The following is an 8810-nucleotide window of genomic DNA, read 5'->3' as shown; positions in this document are numbered from 1 at the left end:
GCCCGGCGAGAGGCGGCCGAGCAGCCCCGGCCCCCCATGCCCGCGGTGGCGCCGTGCCCGGCCCGTACCGGTTCCGGGCGGCAGCGGGGAAGCGGGCTGCGGCTCGGCCTGGCGGTGCGCCCGGCGGGGCCGCCCCGCCGCTGATGTCAGCGCGGCCGCCCCGCCCGCCGCCGCAGTGACAGCTCCGCCCGGGCCCAGTCCAGCCCAGCCGGAGTGGGAGCGGGGCGGGCGGGCTGGCCATGGCCGACGACTTCGGCTTCTTTTCCTCGTCCGAGGGGGCCGGCGCCGAGGAGGACCCGGCCGCCGCCTTCCTGGCCCAACAGGAGAGCGAGATCGCGGGCATCGAGAACGACGAGGGCTTCGGGCCGACCGACGGCGAATCGGCCGCCGCCCCGGCCGGGCAGGCGGCCCCGCCGGAAACGGGTGAGCGCCGCGCTGAGCCGGGCGGGCACGGCCAGGGCCGGCGGGGCGCAGGGGGAGCTGCCACCCCCGAGGGCGTCAAGGGCTGCACCCCCCCGTGCCCTGAGGTTGCCCCCAGGCTGCACCCCCCGTGGGACCGGGGTTCCCCCGGGATGTGCACTGTCCCCAGTGAGTGATGGGGTCCATGCTGCACCTGCATGGGTGCAGGTGGTGGGGTTGCCCAGCGGACCAGCCCTGCATCCCAGCAAGGGCTCTCAGGGGCTTGTGCTTGGTCCCAAACCCGTTCGGGTTCCCTTTCAAACCTCAAGATGTGGTGTGAATCTTGAGCTGGGACTTGCCAGCAGCGGGGCAGTTTGTCCCCCATGTGCGCAGGCAGGGTTCCCTGGGTTGGATGGATCCCTGTCTCCATGTCTCGGTGCCCCCAGCTGGGGCAATGTGAGGGGCATCCAGGTGGAGCTGCGGCACAATGACAGCCCTGTCACTGTCCCTGCAGACAGGAAGGCGCTTTGGGGTGCGGAATGGAAAGCATTTCCATTGGGGATGTTGTGGTCCCAGGCCCTGCAGGTAGAAAGTGCTACTCCTGATCTCTTGCCTCCAGTCTGCAGGAGCAGGGCTCAGGGGTCTGCTCTCTGCATGGACATAGGGACGCTGCTGCCACAGTACTCTGGCTCCTTTCCCTAACACAGGCCCACAGGGCTTCCGTGTGCTGACTGCAGAGCAGTGGTTTCACCTCTCTGCACGCAGGGCTGTGGAGGCAGACCCGGGCCCGGAGAGGTGCTGGCAGCCGCAGTGATAAATGCAGTCAGACAGGCTGGAGCTGGGTGTAGCCGGAGCTGCACCGTGGGGGCGAGCGCTGTGGGGACAGCGCTTGCCTGAGCTGCCTGTGCCTGTGGCTAGCTATCTGGTGGAAGCCCTGTGCTTGTCACTGGGAAGCACTCAGGGTCTGGAGTATGCCTCCAAAGCCTCTTCTCTCCTGGCAGCGGAGACCCTGCATGGCGCTGGCATTGTGACCCTGTTGTGCAGCTCTAAGTGTTCTTTGAGGCTGGGAGGCAGATGGGGCTGTACCCCGGCTGTGTATATTGGTGGTGTCTCATTCCCAGCCCTAACCTTGCCGCTCGTCCCAGGGGCATCCCCCCAGGTGAGTTCTTGAGGGCCTCAGTACACATGCACGCCCTCCTCTTCTGTTGGAGCACATTGCAGTGTTTCTGTGGGCCCTGTCCCTGGCATGGTTGCCTTCCCTTTGCAGCCCTGCACTGCTGGGCGCTTGGCCGACTGCTTCTGGGTCAGCTGTCTGTGTCCATCGGCAGCCTCTGCCGGGCCGCTTGGAGGTTGGGGTTGGTTGTTGTGTCTTTAGCACCTGCCTGTGTCCAGCCTTGTGCCTGGAACCATTTCCCTAATCTTCAGATAAGATAAAAAAAACAGTGAAAACACTGAAATGACATAAATGCCCAGAGAGGCTTATCTGGGAGATAAAGAGATGCTGACTGTATCCCACCAAGGACAGGAGACTGTGGGTCCTGGCCCACATATGGGGGTGTGTGCTGGACTCCCAGGAACTGATTTGCTTCAGTTTCATGAACAACAGCCCTTCTGGGATCACCTGTAGCTGACATAGTTGTGTTTCTCTTTCTTCCTTTTTCTTTAGCTGGTTTCCAGAATGGAGGAGCCACTGTCAATGGAGATGTCTTTCAGGTGAGAGCTCAGACCCTTGCCCCAGCCCAGTGGTGCTAAAGGGGGATCGGGTGAGTATGGGGCCAGCACTCCACTGCTCTGCCCCCAGGGTTGACTGGAGTTTACTGTCCAGCTGCAGAACAGCTATGGTGCTCCTGGAAAGGTCTGGGTCTCATGAGGAAGTCCTGGCTGCTCAGTTCTCACCCCTCTTTGAAAAGAAGATTGGTCCCACCTGCCATGACCTGCCCCAAATCTGTTTGCAGGTGGCGTGTGCCCTGAAGGAGTGCCTGCACCCTGACAGCAGATGACAGATCCTCCATTCCCCACAAAAGCCTCCTCTTTCCAGCCTGGGTAGCTCCTGGGGGGCTCTGAGGCAGTCAGGAGCACCTCTTGGCAGAGGCCAGAGCAAAGCTGCTATGGGACACTTGCTTTGCTGACTTGCTAGCATCTCCCATTAAACCCACTTGTCCCATGGCCAAGAGTGTTTTGTGGGGGCCACCCACCTAGGTCTCGGCTCCCCCAAAGCCCAGCTCTGCTTGCTACAGGAGTAGCTGTGTCAGCATCTGGTAAGCCCTTTACCCCACTTGGTGCTCAGCAGTGTGGCATGTGCATTGCCCGTGCCTAGTTTACTGGATGGTAATCACATCAGAAACGGGACAGACTTAATTAGATTGGGGATCTTGGAGGAAAGCCGTAATCCCGTTGCTGAGCTCAGCGTCAGGCTGGGCATCTCAGCCAGCGGAAGGTATTAGGAGGGGTGCTGAGCCAGTGTGGTGCTGGGCCTGGCGGGAGCTGTGGAGGCAGCTGGGCTCGGAGGAGTGAGGGAGGGTCTTGCCTGTGGGCTGGTGTCCAAGCAGAGAGCAGCACCTCCCCTGAGCCCTGCCTCTCGCCTGGGCTCCCCATCTGTTGAGGCTAAGCCCGTGACAGCACTCAGTCCTGGGGCTGCCTCGGCCTGAGTTGGGGCCAGGGAAGCCTGGTGCTGGTGGGAAGCATGTCACAAAGCTTGTGGCCGTCCTCTGCTGTGGGGCTGCCCAGAGGATGTGAGAGGTGTGTTGGCAGTGAGCAGCAAGTCAAGGAGGGGAACGCTGGGAAGTCTTTCTGGGTGACAGGGCCTGGGGCTGGGAGAGCAGCTTGAGCAGCGCTTTGGGGATGCTGCCCCAGATACCCCAGGCTATCACCCCCCCTCTGTCCTATCTTGGCTTGTCTGAACGCTGGGAGTGTGGAGTCCTCCCCTGCTGCCAGTCCTTCAAGGTGGCTGGGCTGGGCTGTGGGAAGAGCTGGTGCTGATGGTGCGGTGCTCATGTCCTGTAGGAGTCCAATGGTCCCACGGATGCCTATGCAGCCATAGCCAAGGCTGACCGGCTGACCCAGGAACCTGAGAGCATCCGCAAGTGGAGGGAGGAGCAGAAGAAGCGCCTGGAAGAGCTGGGTGAGATCCAAGGCTGTGTGTGGCCATGCTTGTAGCACCTTGTGATGTGTCATTTGGAGCCTTTGGGGTCCCTCACCTGGCGGTGACCCTGCTGCATCCCAGAGAGATGTCTTGTGTCCCACACCATGTGGGTGCCCCTGCCCAAGATGTGCTGTCCTGAGGGCAGTGATGCCTTTCAGACCGTACTAGTCGGGATTGAGAACAGGCCTGGGGGGCTGCAGCTGTCCTGCCTGCTGAGGGACTGCCCAGCAGACCCAGTGGGTGCCAGTCTGGCTGATGGAGTCTATCTTGCTCTGGCCTTAGATGCGGCATCGAAGGTGACTGAGCAGGAATGGCGTGAAAAGGCCAAGAAGGACCTGGAGGAGTGGAACCTGCGTCAGAATGAGCAGATGGAGAAGAACCGGGCAAACAACCGGTATGTTGGGGTCAGTGTGGACACGAGGGTTGTGATGGGAGCTGCTGTGCAGCCAGATCTGCCTTCCTGGGATGTCTGGGGGCCTTTTTTCATAGAATCATAGAATTATTTAGGTTGGAAAAGACCTTTGAGATCATCAAGTCCAACCATTAATGCAGGACTGCCAAGTCCATGTCCCTAAGCACTGCATCTACAGATGCTTTAAACACCTCCAGGGATGATGATTCCATCACCTTCCTGGGTAACCTGTTCCAATGCTTTGTCACCCTTTCTCTGAGAAATTTTTCCTAATATCCAATCTGAACTTCCCCTGGCTTAACTTGAGACTCTTTCCTCTTGTCCTGTCGCTTGTTATCTGGGAGAAGAGACTGACCCCCACATGCCTACAGCCTCCTTTCAGGTAATTGTAGAGAGCAAGAAGATCCCACTTGAGTCTCCTCCAGACTAAATGAGCCCAGTTCCCTCAGCTGCCCCTTATACTTGCTCTCTAGACCCTTCACCAGCTTTGTTGGCCTGCTCTGGACATAATCCAGCGCCTCTATGTCCCTCTTGAAGTGAGGGGCCAGCCCAGCCCTACAAGGATGGAGCTTTGCCAGGCAAGGGGAGAGGTCCCAGGCTTTGGGTGGCTCTGGTGGCTGTGCAGAGCTGCCGTGGCTGTGACCACCCTGGGATCTCCGTGCTTCCTGCCCACCTGTGTGGGCCTCGCATCAGGGCAGGGTTGGGGCACTGTCTGTGCAGCCCGGCCGTCACTGGCAGGTTTTCCTGATGCCATGTATGCGGTGATGAGTGCGTCATGCTCTGTGGGAGGATGCTAACCCCCTTTCTGTTTCTCTCTTTCTAACCCTCTGCCTGCCTGTCCGCTCTGTGCTCTCTCTCTGTCTGTGCCTCGGGGCTAGGATCGCTGACAAAGCCTTTTACCAGCAGCCGGACGCCGATGTGATTGGCTATGTGTATGTGCCTCTTACAGACTGTATCCTGCCCCACAGGGTCTGGGGGTCCTGGCCCCAGCACTGGCTGCCCAGCCAAAGGAAGGGGGTGGATGTGGGAGGTACTAGGCCCTGGTGAGCTCCCAGAGGGAGGATGATGCAGCTGAGCATCTCCAAATGGTGAAGTCTTAGGAGTCAAGTGGAGCTCCTGGAAATGCCCCTGTGGGGCCCCTGGTTGAAGAGGCAAAGCGGTGGGGTCTTGTGCCTTTTGGGAGATGGCTCTGGGAGTGGAGGAGTCTTGGGAGCAGGCAGACACCCCAGTGCCCCTGGATGAATGGTGTCTTGGGCGAGTGCAGCCAACAGCAGCCTTGAGATGGCAGAGGATGCTGAGCTCATCAGCTGGAACAAGGGGCCAGGAAGCGGGGACACAAGGGGTTTCCAGACAGAGGGGGGAGGGTCTCCTTGGAAGCAGTTCTGCCAGTGACAACCCTCAATGTCTCCACAGGGCCTCAGAGGAAGCATTCCTGAAGGAGTCCAAGGAGGAAACCCCAGGCTCCGAGTGGGAGAAGGTGGCCCAGCTCTGTGATTTCAACCCCAAGAGCAGCAAGCAGAGCAAGGATGTCTCGCGGATGCGCTCGGTGCTCATCTCCCTCAAACAGACACCCCTGTCCCGCTAGCTGCCGGCTGGCACGAGTGCAGCAGGGCAAAGCCAGGCTCACAGAGCCGGGTGGCTTCATGGGGCCAGCCCAGGAGGGGCCTCGCCCTGTCTGCCCTCTGCTCCCTGGTGTGCACCTCGGCTGTGCTCGAGTCACTGGTTGTAACTCTCCCCATGGTTTTCCTTTGCTTAAAAGGTGCATCGATCTCTTTTTACACTTATTTATTACTGTGGCATTTCCCCAGGAAGCTACACTGGGTGGCAGAGCTGAGTTAGCTGGGGAGCCCCTGGCCTGGGCTGTGGAGGTTGTTTCCAGGGGCCTGGCTGAGAGAGGGGGAACGCCGTGCCCCGTGTTCCCCACCTCACCCCTATGTTGGGAATAAACCTGCCTGCAACTGTCTTGGCACTGGGCAGCTGCAGGCATGGCAGCCCCGTGTCTGGGCCTGGGTCCTAACCCTGGGGCAGCGATCCTAGTCGGACCCTGGGCTGCTGTCTGCCTTTCCTACGGGGTTTAGGGCAGAGCTGGTGCGGGGCTGGGAGGGTGGAGGAACAGCTCTGACTCAGCTCCACACTGCTAGGTCCTCTGGGGGGTACGGCCGCAGCATGCTGCTGCCAGGCTAGCCGGGACCGAGGAGTGTCAGTGCAGATACCCAGGCTAGGCCAGACTTAAAGTAGTTGCCCCAAGCCCCGCAGAACTCTCCCCAGCCTGACTGTGCATCCCAAAAAGCTGGTAGGGCTCTGGGCAGCAGTTGCAGTGTCCAGTGTCCCGTCTGTCCTGTGGGGCCACTGGTGCCTGGCAGCATGGTGGAGCAGGGCACTGGGAAGGGGCCATGGGGTGAGCATACAGGATGTTTTCTGTCTCTCCCCCAAGACCACCAGCAGCTGGGAATGTGAGGTGCTAGGCTCCGTGGGCCCTTGGCTCTGCTCCTTCCTCTGCTCCTAAGATGGGAGATGGAGGCTGTGTGGTTGCAGAGGAGCTAGGAAGGTCCAGCTGCTGTGGCGCAGGTCGAGCCCTTAGCTCCCCAAGGGCCCCGAGCAGGATTGGGCAGAGTTCTGGCACTAGGGCTTGTACTGTCCCTAGAGAGCAACCCAGGCATCTGTCTGCAGCTCTTCTGTGGCTTCTCTCTAGCCCCGGTTGGATTTGCATGCCTAAGGCAGCATGGTGAGATGCCTCAGTCTTGGTCCCCACCCAAGGCACACACTTCCCAGCCCAAACACCAGCTTTCTCTCCTCTGCTTGGCAGGGCCGGCACCAGCCCCTCTGGCTCAGAGGCCCAGCCCTTGAAGCCCACAGACCTCCTGGGTAGCCGGAGAGGGGCAGGCCTGCGCCCACCCTGCTGCGGGGCAGCCTTGAGCTTGTGCCTCAGGTCTGACCTGCCAGGGGCTTGGGAAGGGCTCGCAGCAGCAGGCCAGGGGGATGCGGAGCAGGGCCCACAAAACGTTTGCTTGAGCCCTGCTCAGTGGAAAAGCCAAGTCCGCACAGCTCTCCTGCCCTGCAGCTATGGCTCCACGAGTCAGGAAGGTCACCTGCCCTGCTGCTGCAGCCCTTGTGTGACCAGGCACCCCTGGCTCTGAGGCATTGGCACGGGACATAGGTGTGGAGGGAGTCACTTGGTGGTGTGTGCTGGCATTGTGCCCCCTTGTCCGTAGGGCTGATCACTCCTACCCTGTCCCCCTACGCTCTGGCATGTGTAGGCAGCTCTGCCGCAGTGCAGACTAGACACCAATGCAGGATAGCAAGAGACCTTCGGACTCAGCTGTCTGCCTCTGCCTTTTACTGTAGAGCAGCAGAAAGCACCTCTGGCTGCTTCCTGGGGGCGGAGAGCCCCCTCGCCCTGTCTCTCCAGCCCCTGCAGGCAGCCAGGCCCCTGGGTCCCCAGCTGCTGTGCACCCCATGTCAGGCAGGGGCAGCCAGCTCCTGGGGAGCCGTGCCCACAGCTGTTCTACATCCCCTCAGCTTTGGTATCTGTGACTGTTCAAATTACCTGTTACAATAAACCTATTACCACCAGTCCTGCAAGGCACTGTTTTCTCTCTGCTTCAGCAACACGCGTGTGTTTAGGAAAACCCACAGCTATAAAGCTTCCTGTGGAAAGAATGGGGCTGAAGGAGAACCATGTCCTACAGGAAAAAACAGGAGCAGGGGGAAGGGCCACAGGCTTTGCGTTAGGCCAGAGCAGCAGCAGCGGCAGCAGCATCAGAGGGCTCTGCTCTTTGCCCAGGGAGCTGCCCCCCAGCCCACCGTGCCCATCTCCACGCTGCTGGGCACCACACTTGCAGCTCTGCCCCTCAGCAGCCTGTCACACCCCTGCCCCAAGCTGGCCAGGCTGGAAGTGCCATCGAGGCAGCCAAAAGTGGCTGCTTCTGGGAAAGATGTGCCAAGCAGGCACCCAACAAGGGAAGGTGGGCAGGGCCCCGGGCTCCCTGGTGCCAAGGTGGAGCTCACCCTGCTCCGAGCTGGCGATGGCTTGTGCCCCACCCTTGCATCTCAGAAGTCAGCTCTGCTGGGCAAGAGCCTTCCCTCTCTCCTTGCTGAGGCCCGCTGGCACAATTCCCTGGACAGAAGAATCAAAGTGCTTGTTTGCGGGCAGAAGCGGGTTTATCCCTCAGCCTGTCCTCCAGAGAAGCTTGTAAGGCCACAGTGTGCTCAGCAAAGCTGCAAAGCCACTGCAGGCCGGGGGCGCTGGGGTGCAGCACCAACATGGAGACACCCAGAAAGCAATGCCTGGAAACATCCCAGGCATCTCAATGTGAGGATGCACTGCAGCACGGTTAGGGGTGTCTGTGCCCCCTTCCCCTACAGAGATAGGCCCTGCCTACTGGTAGGTACAAACCACTGCAGCAAACAGAGCCAACAGCCCCATGTCCCCCTGGCTCTGTGGCCCTGACACAGAGGAGCACTGCCTCTTCACTCACCAAACACCCCCGGTACGATCTGAACGATCCAACGCCAACTGCAGGAACTGGAGCTACCCATGACAATGTTTGTGGTGACACAGGCAGTGCAGCTGCCTCTGGGAACAGGGCACTTCTCAGCAGCCAGGTCCAGCTCCCATGAAGCTGTGAGCTGCGCAGGAACCGACTCCCCAGCCGGAGCAGCAGTGTGTCCCAGAGAACGCGGCCAGGCCTTGTTCTGGAAATGTGAATTCCTAACTTGTTTTCACAGGGAGTTATATCTCTTGTGTACTGCTTGCATCATCACAGCTCCAAAGCAGCTGTGCCTGCTCCCTTTCCTTCCTACACTGTTTACTGTTCTGGCTTCTCAATGCTCTGCAAGCCAGTATCAGTCAGAATC

General features: G+C 60.1%; 1 protein-coding gene across 2 annotated transcripts; it reads left to right on the top strand.

Moving 5' to 3' along the window:
• The first annotated feature begins 149 nt into the window (after positions 1 to 149).
• Positions 150 to 7526, top strand: CLTB (clathrin light chain B). 2 transcript variants are annotated; one of them, XM_037396845.1, is made up of 6 exons: positions 150 to 423; positions 2066 to 2112; positions 3403 to 3520; positions 3824 to 3935; positions 4832 to 4885; positions 5367 to 7526. In XM_037396845.1, the coding sequence occupies exons 1-6, from the start codon at positions 240 to 242 to the stop codon at positions 5536 to 5538; spliced, it is 687 nt and encodes a 228-aa protein (XP_037252742.1). In that variant the 5' UTR covers positions 150 to 239; the 3' UTR covers positions 5539 to 7526. The 2 variants fall into 2 exon arrangements, with proteins under 2 accessions (XP_037252742.1, XP_037252743.1); XM_037396846.1 differs by lacking the exon at positions 4832 to 4885 and having other exon boundaries at positions 157 to 423.
• The last annotated feature ends 1284 nt before the right edge of the window (positions 7527 to 8810 follow it).

Source organism: Falco rusticolus, chromosome 8, assembly GCF_015220075.1.
Source record: "Falco rusticolus isolate bFalRus1 chromosome 8, bFalRus1.pri, whole genome shotgun sequence".
Lineage (NCBI taxonomy): Eukaryota > Metazoa > Chordata > Aves > Falconiformes > Falconidae > Falco > Falco rusticolus.
The sequence above is the reverse complement of the archived record's forward strand: the minus strand, read 5'-3'. Positions and strand labels throughout refer to the sequence as shown.

Bases quoted from the DNA above. Each gene is read 5' to 3' on its own strand.
- CLTB (XM_037396845.1), top strand. From the start codon at position 240: ATGGCCGACGACTTCGGCTTCTTTTCCTCGTCCGAGGGGGCCGGCGCC. The intron at 3,521-3,823 runs GTGAGATCCAAG...CTCTGGCCTTAG, and splicing joins GAAGCGCCTGGAAGAGCTGG to ATGCGGCATCGAAGGTGACT. The intron at 4,886-5,366 runs GTATGTGCCTCT...ATGTCTCCACAG, and splicing joins GCCGATGTGATTGGCTATGT to GGCCTCAGAGGAAGCATTCC.